The following is a 16914-nucleotide window of genomic DNA, read 5'->3' as shown; positions in this document are numbered from 1 at the left end:
GGGGGGTGTATTTGTAGGATGCAGAGCTTCAGCGCACCATCTTCTAGCAGTGGCTGAGCAGACGAGAACTGAGGTGCGTCGAAAACAGTCAAATAACCGCAGAAGATCCTTTTTAGGTGAGATTTTTGTAACCAAAATTACGCACAGATTGAGCTATTGGTTTATTTTATTATTCAAAGTTTGTGAGTGTATTTACCAATTTGCTTTTTTTGTTATTTTAGATTAAATATTTATTCAATCTTTGCAACAACAACAAAAAAGACGCTGCGTAAAAAGGCGCTTTTACGCACGATGGAGCTTTTCCTTGAGCAGGAAAGTTGGTCTCAGAATGTTTCATCCAGAAATTTTTCATCCAGAAACGAAAGTGGAGCAGGAAACAACACAGTGAATCATCTAAAACGCAATGAAGAAGTCGCCAAAGTGGAGGTGACCGTCCTGGTCCTGATATTGGTCCTCGCTCTCATGGGCAACCTGTGCGTCCTGCTGGCCATCCACACCACCAAGCACAGCCACTCGCGGATGTATTACTTCATGAAACACCTGAGCATCGCGGACCTCGTGGTTGCGGTCTTCCAGGTGTTGCCGCAGCTCATCTGGGACATCACCTTCCGCTTCTACGGACCCGACATCCTGTGCAGGCTGGTCAAATATCTGCAGGTCGTGGGGATGTTTGCGTCCACCTACATGCTGGTGCTGATGTCCGTGGACCGGTGCTTGGCCATCTGCCTGCCGCTGCGCTCCGTCAACAGGAGGAAAGACCGCATGTGCGTGATCGCCGCGTGGATGCTCAGCCTGCTGTTCAGCACCCCGCAAGTCTACATCTTCTCCCTGCAGGATCTCGGGAGCGGGGTCTACGACTGCTGGGGGGACTTTGTGCATCCGTGGGGCATCAAAGCCTACGTCACGTGGGTCAGCCTGAGCATTTACATTCTACCTGTGGCAATCCTGGGCGTCTGCTATGGGTTAATATGCTTTAAAATCTGGGAGAACCTCAACATGAAAACAAGGAGAGATCACTTTGTGGCTCCACGGACGTCCAAAGGCGCGTATCCACTGTCGCGCGTCAGCAGCGTCAGGCTCATCTCCAAAGCCAAAATCCGCACCGTGAAGATGACCTTCGTGGTGGTCATCGCTTACATCGTGTGCTGGACTCCCTATTTCTTCGTCGAGATGTGGTCTGCGTGGGATCCTGCGCCACCAAGAGAAGGTAAAGAAAGAGAGACACTTTCCTCCCACGGGCTGAAAATGCGTAAAGATCACAGATTCAGACGAGCAGTGCGCTCAAACTGCTGACATTTTTATTTCTTTTAATTAGAGAAACGTTTTTGTTCATCTCACAGGAGGAAGATATTTGACTTTAGACCTTTCCAAAGTGAACACAGATGAATAGGAGAGTCATTATCTGCTGAGAGCTCCCAGAGCAGCAGGGAATCTAACAGACAGAGCTCTTCCCAGTGTTGTTTAGATAATGTCCTTTTAACTATTTGTTCACAGTAACATTATTTTTTGGTTGCATATTAGCAGAGCTGCTCCTTTCATGTCAAATCAGACACCAATTTTGGTTAAATAATTGGTTTTAACAACAAACTATGCTGAAGTTTTTTATCAAATTATTTTTATCAGTTAAAATTTTTGATCACAATTTGTTCTTATTCTTTAAAAAATGGCAAAAAGTGAGGACTAATCTTTAGAACAACTCATTTTATGGACTTCTTTAAATTAAAAAAATTCTCAGGTTTTATTATGTAATAAAGACCTTATAAAAATTGTTCAAATTTCTTTTTCACTTTTGTCTTACAAACGATTTTTTTTCTCTTTTCCATTCCACTGTAAAAAAGTGAAATGTTGGATCAATTAACAAAAGTTTGGCAATTTGTTACATTAAAAATATCAGTTTTTATAGAATTAAAATTTTTAGTGAAGTAAACTCTAAATTTTAATTTGATGAAAAGTAATAATTTTAAATGTAACAAATAAGTCTTTGTGGTCACTGAACTGTTTAAAGGGTAACCAAACACAAATCAACTTTTTTTGGTTGTTGATCTCTATAAATGGGGCTTTAAAAGTGCTGTCTGTTGGTTGTTGCCAATTTTTTTACAATTTAAAATAAAGTTCTTTAATTCCTGAAATTATGGTTTAAACCCGTCTATGTGCTGCCCCCTACAGGTTAAAACGAGGTATTGTCGTTGAATTTTGTGATTGGTTAATTGGTGTAAGTCACTAAAGTTTCATGTGATCATGCTCTGAACTCGCCCATCTGGGAACACACGACACACTAGAGTTGAAGCTCACCACGTGACCGTTTGAGCTCTTTGAGAGGGGCGGAGCTAATGCCGAAAGCGTTGAAGCTGAAAAAGGCGGAGCTTACTCTACGATGCTGACACTGAAAAACGTCCCAATGAGAAACTTCAGAAAAACAGATTTTACAAGAAAATTAAAGCCTCGTTTTCACGGAGCGGTATGGTACGGTCCGGTATTTTGAGCGTTTCCATTGTAAAATGGAACCATTAACCCTCTTGCTCTCATGGGGTCCAGATGACCCGACCCTTATATTTACGTGTGATCCCTCCCATGACAAAGGTGGACAGGATTTTATATCTGCCACAGACACCAGTGAACATTAAAAAATCCTTGAAAAAGAAAAGTTCAGCGCGCTGTCTTCTAGGGTCCAGATGACCCCACTTTCAATGTAAACATGCACAGTATGGTTAAACGGTACCTGTAACTCTTACTTCCATCGGTTGTAGATCCATTGAAAAGTGAAAAAGTTTGGGCGGAGCCTCTCTAGCCACCCGTTGATTGGCAGTAAGTGATGACGACATTAGAAAGTGCGAATATAGCGCACATTTAAGCTAACGTTTCCAATGTTTGTTAGCATTCGGGTTTTTTGTGTACTCTTTTAGTCAAGAGTTTATATTGAAAACTCCTAGAGTTTATATTGAAAACTCCTGCAGACAACAGCAAATTCTGGAGTGCAAATGTTTCTTTCCATCCTTGGCGATGATGATGTTAGCAGCACGCTAGCGATCTACACCACCGTGAAAACAAACCACTAAGCGGAAGCGAGGCTTAAATTGTGTTTGTTCTTCAGTTCACCTTATGATACATATTAACTAACAGAACCCACAAAATGAAATAAAAAAGTGAAATATGTCAAATCAAAAAGTGCTTTTACAATCTTAGGACTTTTACGTGTGTTTGCTTCCCAGGGGGCGCAATGGGCTTCATCTAGTGTAGGTCCTTATAGACAAGAGCCTTAACACTGCTGCCTAACCTTGTCGCCACAAGAGCTTTGTTTCCACGATTGGTCTAGTACGGTAAGGCAGGACTGACCCTGGGCATAGGCAAGCTAGGCAGCCGCCTAGTTCGCCCTCTGCTGGAGGGGGCGCCAAATTGCAATGACTTTTTTTTTTTACAGTTTGACACACCACTCATTTCGTGTAAAATGTAAAAAAAAAAATAATAATAATAATTTAAACTATAATCAAAAATAACTTAAAACTTAATCTATAATTTTGTCTGGTGCTGCGCCCCTCCTTGCCTGACACAGCTGCTGTTAAAGCTCAGAGGAGGGGAGGCGAGGAGGAGGGGCGTGCGGTGTAATCTGTTAGTGCTTCTTTAAAACTTTAAAGGTGAAAAGCATTAAAACAATCCCTCAGGGACAGATTTAAGGTCAAAAAGAAGGAAGAGGAGGAAAAAACAGACTCAAAGTCTGTTGCTCTAAATGCTGGTGCCGTGGTTAGCGGCGCTGCCTTTCACTGTGAAGTTTGGGGATTCCTGTCCTGACCAGGGAGCAATGCTATTATCCTAAATTAATTTTTAAAATTTAATCCTTGAGAATTAAAATAAATAAATACTTTCAGGCAGCTGCTGTGTTTTTTTTTTTGTTTTTTTTTTTGGGCCGTGGTATTTGTGGGAGCAAAAATCACGTTTCACCCAGGATGCTGTGCAGCACTAAAAATTTGTGTTTTCAGTGGAGACATAACAACCAATCATTGCGGATCTAGTCTGTAATTCAGTTTTTATAGTGCTAAAACACAAACAAAGTTGTTTCAGACATTTTACAAAAAAATAAAACCATGAGAAAGAATTTGATAAATTTCAATGTTAAAACCCAGTTCAGTCCAGTTAACTGTAATAAGTCCACCATCTTTGTAAATTCAGGGGCGGAGCTACAGGGGTCAGGGGGAGGGGGGTGCTCCCCTAGCAATCCCCGAGATATATTTTCGAAAGTTTGTGAACAGGAGAAATTTGTATTCAAGACAAAGAAAATTCATATTCAAAGTAGCGCTGCCACAAATTATTATTTTAATAGTTGACTAATCACTGATTATTTTTTCCAATTAGTCGACTAATCAGGTCATGCACAAATTGGATGTAAAGCACAAAACTTAACCATTATAAACTTTAAACTAACTAAAAACTGGATATATAGCATTACCTGTGATAATGCTGGTGTGAAAGCTGTAAGCTGAATGCGGCCGCTAAAGATGCTAGTGCTAATAGCTGAAAATGCTGAAATTGATAGCCTTCTAAAATATTACCTAAATGCCAAATTAGCCTAAAAAACTGAAAAAATACACAATTATTCAAAATGGCTAGCATGCAATTGAAATATTAGCTAAACTCCTTAATAGCCCGAATAACTGAAAAAATACTAAATTAGCCAAAATAGTTAGCATGTCGATGAAATAGCTAAACTCCAAATTAGCCTAAAAAGCTGAAAAAATCCACGTAGCCAAAATACCTAGCATGTAGCTGAAATATTAGCTAAACTCAAAATTAGCCTAAAGACTGAAAAAATTCTAAGTTAGCCAAAATTGCTAGAATGTAGCTGAAATATTAGCTAAACTTATAATTAACCTAAAGAAATGAAAAATTCCTAAATTAGCCAAAATAACTAGCGTGTAGCTGAAATATTACCTAAACTCCAAATTAGCCTAAACAAATGAAAAAATCTTAAGTTTGCTAAAATAACTAGCATGTAGCTGAAGTATTAGCTAAACTCCAAATTAGCCTAAAGACTGAAAAAATTCTAAGTTAGCCAAAATAGCTAAAGTGTAGCTGAAATATTAGCTAAACTCATAATTAGCCTAAAAAAAAAAAAAATCCTAAATTAGCCAAGATAACTAGCATGTAGCTGAATTATTCGCTAAACTCAAAAATAGCCGAAAACTATGATAAATGCCAAAATACTCAAAAAAGCTCCCATTGTGGCATTTTAATTTTAAACTTTACTACAATCTGACTCCATATAATTTAAAGTAACGACTAATCGACTATTAAATTGGTCGTCAACTATTTTAAGAGTCGATTAGTCGAATAATCATGACGGCCCTAATTAAAAGTAAGTATTAATATTTTTTCTGTAAAGTTGTGCACAAAATATAAATGTATGGGCAACTTTATATTCATGAATACAATTTTTCTATATGAATATGCTTCTTTTTGAAAGTTATCTTACCCCATACACAGACTTTTAAAAACATAAATAAACAAAACAGTTTGAGATATGTATTTTGGATCCTTTCATTTGTAATGACTTTCCACTCTGCTGTTCTCATTTTGCCACCCGTCCGAAGTCTTCTGCCCCTCCCACGACTGACTAATAGATGTAAGGGTAGGAGTGTAATTCCTGGATTGAGGAAAAAAAAGAAACCTAAAGCAGAACCAGACTCAGGAAGGACGACAGCCTGCTGCGACAGGACATCAGAGACAGACAAAAATGAAAAACGTTGAAACATTTGTAATCTGACAAAACAGGCAGGTTAGCAAAAAGATGAGAGAAAGCAGATGAACAAACCCACAAAACTCCTGAAACTTCTGTTATAGGAAAAAAGAAAGAAGTCATTAATGACTTCTGGTTTATTTAAGTCTTTTTTGCAGACATTCTGTTCATAAATCCGGGCTCCTATAAGAAGCTGCAGCCTGACAGAACCTCATCTGATGGCTGCAGACAAACTGCTCTTCCTCCACATTCATTCGACTCCATCTATAGAACAGTTCCCATCAATTATCCGCCTAACTTTTTTTTCTCTTTCTAGTGTTTTCATTGGCTTTTGCTTGTGGGTCCCTGCCTGGTGCAGAGTGCAGCTTATGAAACAGGCTGAAATCATTCCAGATTTCCCCCCACACTCCCTCCAGCTCTTTGGGGGTCCTTGGTGTTTCATTAAAAATACTTCGATTTTATTGTTTCCACGCCACTTTTTCAGGCTATTCAAAATTATCCGACTTTGTTGCAAATATCCAGATTTCGTTGACAAGCGTTGGAGTTCTTTCTTACAAGATGAAGCATTTCTGCTGCTCCCAATCATCTTCTATTCACCAATGACGGCTTGTTTTGATGCAGATGATTTCTTATTTAAAATCAAAAGAAAGAGAATGTTGTTGTTTTTTGTTGAAAGAATGGAGTTTTGTTACAAAAGTCCAGCATTGTCCTAAAAAATTAATTAAAATGAGTCAAACGTTTTGGAAAAGACTATAAAAGAGCATAAAGTGAAATAATCTGGACACGTCTAAAGAGGGACAGAGACTGTATGTACTATTATTGGAATGACCAATTACAGTTCTGTCACCTTTGCAGCATAATTTACAGTAAAGGGGCCACACCATGATGCTCTTTAGTCTTTCAGAGCAAAATATATCCATATATATGATCAAATATTACCTTTGGAACACAAAAAGACAAACTATTTATGGAATTTGAGTTATTTTTGCAACATTTTTTACACCCGGAGCCAATAAGACTCGATCTCTGAGGCTCCGCCTTTTGCTCGTTGAGACCCATTACATGATGTCCTTCCAGAGCCGTCCTTGTCAGTGTGTCACCCCAGAAAAAAAAACATTAATTTTATTAAAAAATGTTGATCTACATACTGTGTAGCCTGGGCATTTATCCCCAAAATTTGTCACAGGTAGAATGGTGATGGCTAATGGGTTCAGTTTGCGGTGATGTTCGGTCACAAAATGCAGACAAGAACACCAGTTGAACATTTAAGAATTTATTGAAATGTTAAGAACTGTAAGAAATGTAAGAAATAGTCTGCTCTCTTCCTCTGTCAGGAAATAGTCTGCCCCTATTCTCCACCAGGAAATAGTCTGCTCCCTTCCTCCATCATGAAATAGTCTTCTCCCTTTCTCCACCAGGAAATCCCTTCCTCCACCAGAAAATAGTCTGCCCCTATACACCACCAGGAAATAGTCTGCTCTCATTCTCCACCAGGAAATAGTCTGCCCTCTTCCGCCACCAGGAAATAGTCTGCCCATATTTTGCACCAGGAAATAGTCTTCCCCATTCACCACCAGGAAATAGTCTGCTCCCATTCTCTACCAGGAAATAGTCTGCTCCCTTCCTCCACCGGGAAATAGTCTGCTCCCTTCCTCCATCAGGAAATAGTCTGCTCTCATTCTCCATCAGGAAATAGTCTGCTCCCTTCCTCCATCAGGAAATAGTCTGCTCTCATTCTCCACCAGGAAATAGTCTGCTCCCATTCTCCAAAAAGAAATAGTCTACTCAGATTCTCCACCAGGAAATAGTCTTATCCCTTCCTCCACCAGGAAATTCCTTCCTCCACCAGAAAATAGTCTTCCCCTATACACCACCAGGAAATAGTCTGCTCTCATTCTCCACCAGGAAATAGTCTGCCCATATTTTGCAGCAGGAAATAGTCTGCCCCTATTCACCACCAGGAAATAGTCTGCTCTCATTCTCCACCAGGAAATAGTCTGCTCCCATTCTCCAACAAGAAATAGTCTACTCAGATTCTCCACCAGGAAATAGTCTTATCCCTTCCTCCACCAGGAAATAGTCTGCCCATATTTTGCACCAGGAAATAGTCTTCCGCTATACACCACCAGAAAATAGTCTGCTCTCATTCTCCACCAGGAAATAGTCTGCTCCCATTCTCCTACCATCTTCCCAATATCCCCGTCTGCTTGTGCCTTCGTAAATGTGGGTAGATTTCTCACCAGAATGTTCAATAATAAAAAGATCCTCGAGTTACCTCAAGCTAAACTTACTGTCACTGTCGATTGTATATCCAGACCACACCTCCTCCGCTCAGCCCGCCTCACCTAGCCCCGCCCTCTTTTTTTGCATTATTCAAATCTGGGCTGAGAGTGGAGTCAGCCTCCAGCTGTCCTGTTTGGTTACCCTTTAAGGTCAGCAGTGATTCACAAAAAAAGGACTATATAAAGTTTATTTGAGAGATTTTCATAAAAATTCATAAACTTAGCTCTGTAGAATTATAGTTAGCGACCTTTACAGTGTTTTTCAGACACGGCTCAGTTAAAACCCTTGAAACAGCCTGCTTTTTATCCGGCGTGCGTTAATTCTGGTTGTGCTCACTGACCTCGAGTTCGGTGGTACACGGCGAAATGTTTTAGTAGGAATATAAAGATGTTACACTTGATGGATTGTTGGAGCATTATGGGTACTGTAGTCAGGAGCTTGGTGGAATGATGCGTACAATTCTTCTAATGTTTGTGAACGAATTGAATAAAGTTTGTTTTGATGAATGTGTCTATAGTCAGAAAAATGGGACAATTTTTATTTTAAAATGAAAAATATTTCAATTTTCTTCAACTAGAGCCACAAAGGAGCGGTCAAAAAGACACATGTGTTTCTGGATATTCAGGTTTTGTGTCGTTCGGTGAATCAGTATATTGAGAATAAAAATCCATGTACGGTTTAGAACTCCACCTTCACTATTTGATCTAATATCTACTCTATAGTGATTCTAAATGTAGTCAATAACCGAGGACAAGACATGAATTTTTGTTTCTGCCTCTGGCGCTTTAAAAAAGCAGTTTATCATCCTTGAGTCACTTTGCTGTTTCTTTTTTAATTAAGACTTTATGTTTTTATAGAAGCTGAAATACTGCGACTGCGGTCTGAAATTCTATTGTAAAATTAGAGGATTTATAGCAAGTAAAAATAAGAAGAAATAAGACACATAAGATAAATTCAACATTGCTAAACAATTTATCGGAGTAGAATTTAGAAATACCTTTATTTTAAAAGTATTTCTTTGCAAAACCATGTAAACAAACACGCCACAAAGTGACAATACAATGTGTAAAATGTTTTGACAGAAAGTCCTTCAAATATGAGACTCGGACTGATTCACTGATGAACATGAACAGCATCCGGGTCTAAACTTGTTGTGAAATCTCCTGGATGGATAAAAATCTGCTGCTTCACAGACTTTTTAGAGCTCAACAAATGGTACCAATTTTCCGTCAAAAACAGTTTGAAGTGTTTTTTTTTTCTAACCTTGTTTGGGTCTGTTTCATCTTGGAACTAAATTTCCAGTCATTTAGGAAAGCGTGGTACGAGGCAGGCTTTATCTCTGAGCTGTTAATTCATTCGAACCATTAGATGGAAGATAAAAGTGGAAAGGAAGGCATTAGCTGTTTTTGTCTTGAACTGTGCTTGAGGAAAGTACCTGGGCTGTCTGGATCGGGAAGAAAGGAACGAACGCCAAAGACTCGCTGTTACAAGTGCGAGTCAGCGTCTGCTCTTTTGCACCATCGGGAACCTTTAAGTGAAGTGGAGCTGCTCGACGAGTTCTGCAAGATCTTTTGGACAATCTTTGTCTGAATTCACTCGCTGGTTCCTGAAGGCTCATATGGTGCAGGACTATCCAGTGATCTGGATTTTGATGCCGTTTGGACTCCACACTCACTACTTTTTAATTTTAATGCCAAATATGACATTATCTAATAAATATGAACATTTTGCACAGCTTTTTCTGATCACGTGATCGGAAATCGGGGCCGATCACGTAATTTGGGACTCGATCGGAATCGGACTCCTTTGTCCGATCAGGATCGGATATTTAATTTATTCTCATTATAATCAGAGCTTTATATTTCATCTTATCATTACGGATAAATACTCCACTAGAAGTCTGCATGTCAGGAAAAGATCACAAAATGTCATCACCAGAAAACGCAGCAGAAAACACCAGCAGCTCAAGCAGAAGGCTAACTTGTAAACAAAGCTAGCTAGAAAGCTAACTTCCGGGACCAATAACTCTTTTAAAAACGCTTTAGACTGACAGCAAGTGTCTCTATTGGTTTGTCATAACTCAAACAACAACCTATAAAGGTATTCCAACAGAAAAAGACAGAGTTTTTTTTCTTTTTTAATGTGAAGCTCTTCATGCTGCAGACAGATGGCTAAACAGCAGCTGCTAACTGCTACATGCTAGCGCCGTGATTTACCTCCTTAGGACCCGAGCTGTCCTTTGATATGCCTGTTTTATTTATCTGACAGAGAAAAATAACAGTTGAGAAAATTAACTACTGTGGTAATAAAACCTAAAATGTGATGTCTTAAGAACTTCAAAAAAGCACATAATCTTAAAAATAACTAAATAAATTCAAACTAATAATGATATCAGCTATTTATGAACGCTCATCAAATTTTATTCTAAAGCAAAGTCACAATTTATATTTAAGAATTTTAAATGAGGACAGGAATCATATTTGGTCAAAAATGTTCAATAGCTCTAAAGATGTTAAAGCTAAAGTCACTAAACTTTATCACATGACTAATTATCACTTATATAACAAGAAAATTGTATAGATACACAAAATACACATAATCAAATGACTCGGAATCGGATCGGGCCCAAAAAAACCTGATCGGGACATCCCTAGTGATGATCAAAACCTAATAGGAGCAGTAAAAGATTTATTTACTTTTTATTTCATTTAGTAACAATACATAACATCAAAATATATAAATATAAAACAGTTAATAAATGAAGAAGAAAGAAAAGGAGAAAACTTATATTATCTGCCTCTATTATTAAATCAACCAAATTAGATTAAAATGTATGGGTCAAATCAGGATCAGCTTAAAGTCAACGAAAAAATAGAAAATTTGAAAACAAGACCTTGTAAATAAAAAAAACACTGAAAATTTGAAAAAAAAAAAAGTTTTGAAAATTTGGGGAAAAAAAACTGAAAACTTGAAATAAATCTTGAAAAATTAAAAAAAAAATAGTAAAAACCTGAAATTAAAAAAAAAACTATAAATGTAAGATCCATTAGTAACAAGTGCTGTTTTGAATTTTCTTTCTTTTTTTTCCTGAATCTTCACTTTCAGTCCCCAGTTTTACAGTTTGGGTAAGATTTCTGGTAGCCAATGAGCTCAAAGCCCCGCCCCCATGTAAAATTAGGCTCAGCTCAGCAGTGAAAACTTGAAAATCAGAATTGAAACTGTAAAACTGAGGACTGGAAGTGACGATTCAGAGACAAATTAAAACTTAAAACAGCAGCTGTTACCAATGGATTTTTTTCACACACTCACTCACTCCAGTTGTCTTACACAGTCATTGTCTGTATACCCCAAACAGTTCCCGAGTGCAGGTGCAACTCTAAGTAGATGCTTTCACACACTTTTAAAGAAAAAAAGTGCTTGAATATTTTATTCTTGCCTACCGTAGATTTGTAGAGACTCCTTTGGTTTTTTCCTTTGGTAAAATTTGGCAAAAAACTTTAAGGAAGTGAAATTATTAGAGTCAATAGACTGTCAATACACTGCAACATCACTCTGTACTTTATGTGTTTTGAGTAATTCTCTGGATCACCAGCATCCGTTCTCGATGTTTATATGACATTATACGCTCTGTGAGTTTGACCCTAACCTGACGGACATTCGTCTTTGTCTCTCGCCCCAGACACGGCCTTCATCATTTCCATGCTGCTGGCCAGCCTCAACAGCTGCTGTAACCCGTGGATCTACATGCTTTTCGCCGGCCACCTCTTCCACGACCTGATTCAGTGCTTCTCCTGCTGCTGCAGACACTACCGGACAGACTCTTCCTGCAGCTGCCGTCAACAGCGCAGCCGCCAGAGCAGCTCGTCCACCTTCGTCATCAAGAACGCCGGCAGCCAGAGGAGCCTCACGCTCACGTCCAGCATAGGGGGGCAGTGCTCTAAAGACAGCAGATGAAAGCCTCCTGCAAGTTTTAGCCTTTTATTGCATAAAGCAAGTATTTAAGAAAAAGCAGAATCAATCTCATGCTCACAAAGACTGGAGAGAACAAAAACTGTATTATATAAATGTGAAAAATGTGATGTAAAATTGTTTTTTTTCTCCTGCATTTAATGCAAGCAAGTAAGACAGAGACTCATGAATGAAAGAGTGAAGATCAATTTTTTTCCTGCAAAGAGGAAACATATTTACCTGTTAAATGCACAAACTTTTGACAAATTTGACAAAGAAAACATATGTGTCACTTTTTAAAACAGATACAGTTTTCTACATTCAAAGGATAAAACTTTTGTTACTATTTTTTTATTTTAATGTGCCGCATCGTCTTCTTTTGGTCATAGATGTGCATGTCTACGCCTCAGAACTGTTTTATTCTTTATTTTAACACAGACTGCATGTATGTCCTGCAGAAAAAATAAACTTTCTGCTATTAGTCCCTTATTAACAGAGAAATTTTTATTACTTGATGCTTTTTTTACTTTGCATAAAATTAAAGTAAAACAAAAAATTCTCCACATTTAAAAAAATTAAGTCAAATTAAATAAAGACCTGTGTGTCACTGAATTGTTTTCCTCAATAAATAAAGTCACAGTGATTTATTTATTTTGTTTGTACTGTAAACAAATCTTTTAAACAAAAAAAAAGTTGATTTTTAAGGCGTTCACAATGGAAAATTGTACTCAAATGTTCTATTTGTTCACTCCAAGGTGCCATTTGAAAACTACTTTTGAAGCAAAAATAGGAAATTTGAACACATTATGCTTTTTTTCTCCAAAGTACAATCTGATATATGAATGATTTTTAATAAATATTCATAAATAATAAATGATCGTATCATTAGAAAAAGTATTTAACTTGAAACTTCAGTTTTAATTTATATAAAAGTAAAAGCAATCACCCAAACATTCATTTTTACAGATCAATTAAAGATATTTTGACAAACAAATTGATGAAATATTTTATGGATTTCAACATTACTCTGATTTTAAAGTGAAAAAAGAACTTTAAAGTGTTGTCAAGATTAATATTAAGGATGTGTGTTACTGAAAAATGAACATTTTTTTCAATAAACTGAAAATTACAACGGACTTTTCTGATTAAAAGTTCTGCCATCCTTTAAAAATGTATTTTACTTTATTTATAGACGAAACAGTAAACAATCGACGCTCTCTTGGGTCCGTTTGAAATTAAAACCATTTCTTGAGAAAATCCATTGTGGATGGGCTTCGTGAGCGAGTCTCATTCCTTGGCCAGGTGGATGCTGAAGCCTCCACAACATCTGCTAGCAGTTCTGGAGAAAGGAAGGACAAACACTCCCAGAACGACGTTCCACAGGCTCTGCAGCCATCGACTGCCGATGAGGACGCAGTGAACACAGGGGCCGACCATCCTGTCACGGAGGGAAACGCAAGGATTAGGAGGGAAACACACAACCTGGATTTGAATTGACGCCATCAGGGATCAAACTCACTATCAACAGGAAACGGAAAAGAATAACAAATACATTCTAAGTTAGAACACTGATGTGAATCCTTTTTCTGTACTGGAAGGCAATGTGTGTCTGCTGTTGGGACTTCCAATAAAAAAAAAAAATAAACATTTTTCAGTGACGCTTTTAGAACTAGATATACACTGTATCATTACCTGCAATAATGCTGGTGTGATGTTTATAGACAGGTCAAAAACAGGCAAAAATGGCCCTTTTTTCCCAGTCAAGGTTTTCTCAATATGGATTTATCTTCTTTGGGGGCATACTTTTGAAAATAAGCTTCTTTTCCACCTGGATTTTTGCTTAAAATCCAATTTGGTGGCCAGAAATCCAATATGGCTGCTCTCAATATTTCTGTATAGCAAACTTTTTTTCTGGTTCACTTTACACCCCATAAATGTATTACAAACAGATACAAATATGATACGAATCTATCAAATAAAAACACATCAGGGGTAGTCTGTGACATCTCCTCGACGTCAAGGAAGATTATGCTGAAATTGAAAAGAAAAAACTTAGAAGTTGGTAGTTGAATTTGCAGAAGTTAATAGCTAAAAACACTAAAGCTGAAAGCTAAGAACGCTGAAATTGATAGTTGAAATCGCTGAAGCTAATAGCTGAAAACGCTGAAGTCGATAGTTGAAATCACCAAAGTTAACAGCTAAAAACGCTGAAGTTGATAGTTGAAATCGCTGAAGCTAATAGCTGAAAACGCTGAAGTTGATAGTTGAAATCACCAAAGATAACAGCTAAAAACGCTGAAGTTGATAGTTGAAATCGCTGAAGCTAATAGCTGAAAACGCTGAAGTTGATAGTTGAAATCACCAAAGTTAACAGCTAAAAACGCTGAAGTTGATAGTTGAAATCGCTGAAGCTAATAGCTGAAAACGCTGAAGTTGATAGTTGAAATCGCTGAAGCTAATAGATGAAAACGCTGAAGTTGATAGTTGAAATCGCTGAAGCTAATAGCTGAAAACGTTGAAGTTGATAGTTGAAATCGCTGAAGCTAACAGCTGAAAACGCTGAAGCTGATAGTTGAAATCGCTGAAGCTGATAGCTGAAAACGTTGAAGTTGATAGTTGAAATAGCTGAAGCTAATGGCTGAAAACGCTGAAGTTGATAGCTGAAAACGCTGAAGCTGAAAGCTAAAAACGCTGAAGTTGATAGTTGAAATCGGTGAAGCTAATAGCTGAAAATGCTGAAGCTGATAGTTGAAATCACTGAAGCTAATGGCTGAAAACGCTGAAGTTGATAGCTGAAAACGCTGAAGCTGAAAGCTAAAAACGCTGAAGTTGATAGTTGAAATCGCTGAAGCTAATAGTTGAAATTGCTGAAGCTGATAGTTGAAATCACTGAAGCTAATAGCTGAAAACGTTGAAGTTGATAGTTGAAATCTCTGAAGCTAATAGCTGAAAACGCTGAAGTTGATAACTTGCTAAAACATTAGCTATATGCCAAATTAGTCTACAAAACTGGGAAAATGTCTAAGGTAGCCAAAACACCTAGCATAAAACTAAACTATTAGCTAAACTCAAAATTAGCCTGAAAAATGAAAAATGCCTAAATTTGCCAAAATAGCTAGCATGTAGCTGAAATATTAACTAAATTAAAAAAAAAAACTTAAAAACTGAAAAACCCTAAATTAGCAACAACAGCAAAAAAGCTAGTATTTACCTGAAATATTAGCTAACTCCAAAACAGCCTAAAAAATCAGAAAAAAAACTAAATTAGCAATAAACTGAGCAATAAACTGAAGAAAAAAAATCCTAAAATAGCCAAAACAGCTAGCATGGAAGAGAAATATTAGCAAAACTCCAAAATACCCTGAAAAAATATTTAAAAAAAAATCCTAAAATAGCCAAAACAACTAGTAAGGAACAAAAATATTGGCTAAACTCCAAAATAGCCTTAAAAATGAAAAGAAAAATCCAAAAATAGCCAAAACAGCTAGTATGTAGCTGAAATATTAGCAAAACTTCAAAATAACCTTAAAAAAACCTTAGCAAATGCCAAAATAGTCCAAAAAGCTAACATAATCCCAATGAACAGCTGAAACTCAGAAATCTCAAAAACTCCAGTAGATCCCAAAACAGCTATGATATTAGGAACCAAAATGTTAGATGTGCGCGAGCCGCTTTTGTTTTTCGGAATCTGCTGGAATTTGGTTGATCGCATTAATGGTTGAGAAGTTACAGTAAATCAAAGAACATAAACACGAGCGCTCCGGTGTCATCATCATTCTCTTGAACCAAATTTAACCCCAACTCTGTCTGGCCTTGTAAAATCCTCACTTATTCAGGCTGTTGTCCTGCAGAAATGACATGATTTCTAAACAGCCATTGATACGATCAGGGATGTATAGAGAAAATGCTTCAAAATGAGCAAAAACGTGCTAGAGAAATGAAAAGATGAGGACATTTCTTTACAGTCCTTTGAATAGAGAAATTAAATGAAAAATGTCAAATATTTAAAAGTACTTGAGTCTTTTATTGCAGAAATTCTCTTCAATTTTAAACTATTTTCTAGGAAATATACTGAGAGAGTTGGAAAGTATTTTACACAAACCTGATAATCAGAATCTGTGATTAAAATACTGCTAAACAAGATAAGTAAATATTAAAGTAAAATGTCTGTTTACAGCTACTTCTTTGAGAAAATTGTTATTTGACTGATGTGAGAAAATTATATAATTATGGGTTAAGAGTACAAAGATCCTCCTGTGTGGATGCAGAATTATCTATACCCACCAGATGTGGAAGCAGCTGAAGATGGCGAAGAGCACTCCAGACAAAACGGACATTGGAATGGCCAAACCCACCGTGACGATCCTGTAGAGCCAAACCCTGGACACCTCGAACAGGGCGTTGCTCCAGATCCAGACTCGGTCTCCACTGCGCACCGACACCGGCTCAGCGATCACATCTTCAAACGTTACCTGGAAATGAAGCCAACATGTAGCAAAAGATTAACTGGTGGTTCAAACTCAAGTTTGGTACCTTGAGACAGTCGTTGATTCCTCGGGGGTCTCTGGTGTTAATCAGAGGTTTGGTATCACTGATTTCCACCAGTGTAGACGTGTGAATGTTTTCCTCTTCTTCCACAGAGGGTTGGGCCTTCCACAGTGTCTGAGGTTCCTCCTCTATTTCCAGCTCCTCAGATTCACTGGAGTCGCCTAAATCGATCTCTACTTCCTCCGAATCCTCCTCTGCTATCTTCCTATCCATTTCCGCCTGTGCAGGAACTCCAGTTTTGATAAATCAAACTAGAAGACGTTCTTTTTCTCTCCAGCAGTGGATGAAGCCTCCGCACTGGACCGCTCCAGCTGGCAGTCCCCTGCAGTTATATTAGGAACACACGCTGCCCTGACTGGCATTTGCAGATGGTCTTTTAAGTGGAGATCATTTTCCTGGGCTGTGTG

The 16914-nt window shown here is 37.8% G+C and overlaps 2 protein-coding genes across 3 annotated transcripts; one reads left to right on the top strand and one right to left on the bottom strand.

Annotated features, from left to right (window-relative positions):
• The first annotated feature begins 22 nt into the window (after window positions 1-22).
• Window positions 23-12730, top strand: LOC112144784 (isotocin receptor-like). Of its 2 annotated transcripts, XM_024269559.2 has the most exons (3): window positions 30-116; window positions 222-1207; window positions 11691-12730. In XM_024269559.2, the coding sequence occupies exons 2-3, from the start codon at window positions 292-294 to the stop codon at window positions 11963-11965; spliced, it is 1191 nt and encodes a 396-aa protein (XP_024125327.1). In that variant the 5' UTR covers window positions 30-116; window positions 222-291; the 3' UTR covers window positions 11966-12730. The 2 variants fall into 2 exon arrangements, with proteins under 2 accessions (XP_036068015.1, XP_024125327.1); XM_036212122.1 differs by having other exon boundaries at window positions 23-1207.
• On the bottom strand, window positions 12725-16817 carry zgc:172270 (uncharacterized protein LOC100136849 homolog). Its single transcript, XM_024269560.2, has 3 exons — window positions 16493-16817; window positions 16244-16431; window positions 12725-13397 (listed from the first exon to the last, which is right to left on the bottom strand). Exons 1-3 carry the CDS (start codon window positions 16718-16720, stop codon window positions 13247-13249), a joined length of 567 nt encoding a protein of 188 aa, XP_024125328.1. The 5' UTR covers window positions 16721-16817; the 3' UTR covers window positions 12725-13246.
• Window positions 16818-16914: the final 97 nt, after the last annotated feature.

This window comes from Oryzias melastigma, linkage group LG5, assembly GCF_002922805.2.
Source record: "Oryzias melastigma strain HK-1 linkage group LG5, ASM292280v2, whole genome shotgun sequence".
NCBI lineage: Eukaryota > Metazoa > Chordata > Actinopteri > Beloniformes > Adrianichthyidae > Oryzias > Oryzias melastigma.
Note: the sequence above shows the minus strand (reverse complement) of the source record. Positions and strands in the feature narration are given on the sequence as shown.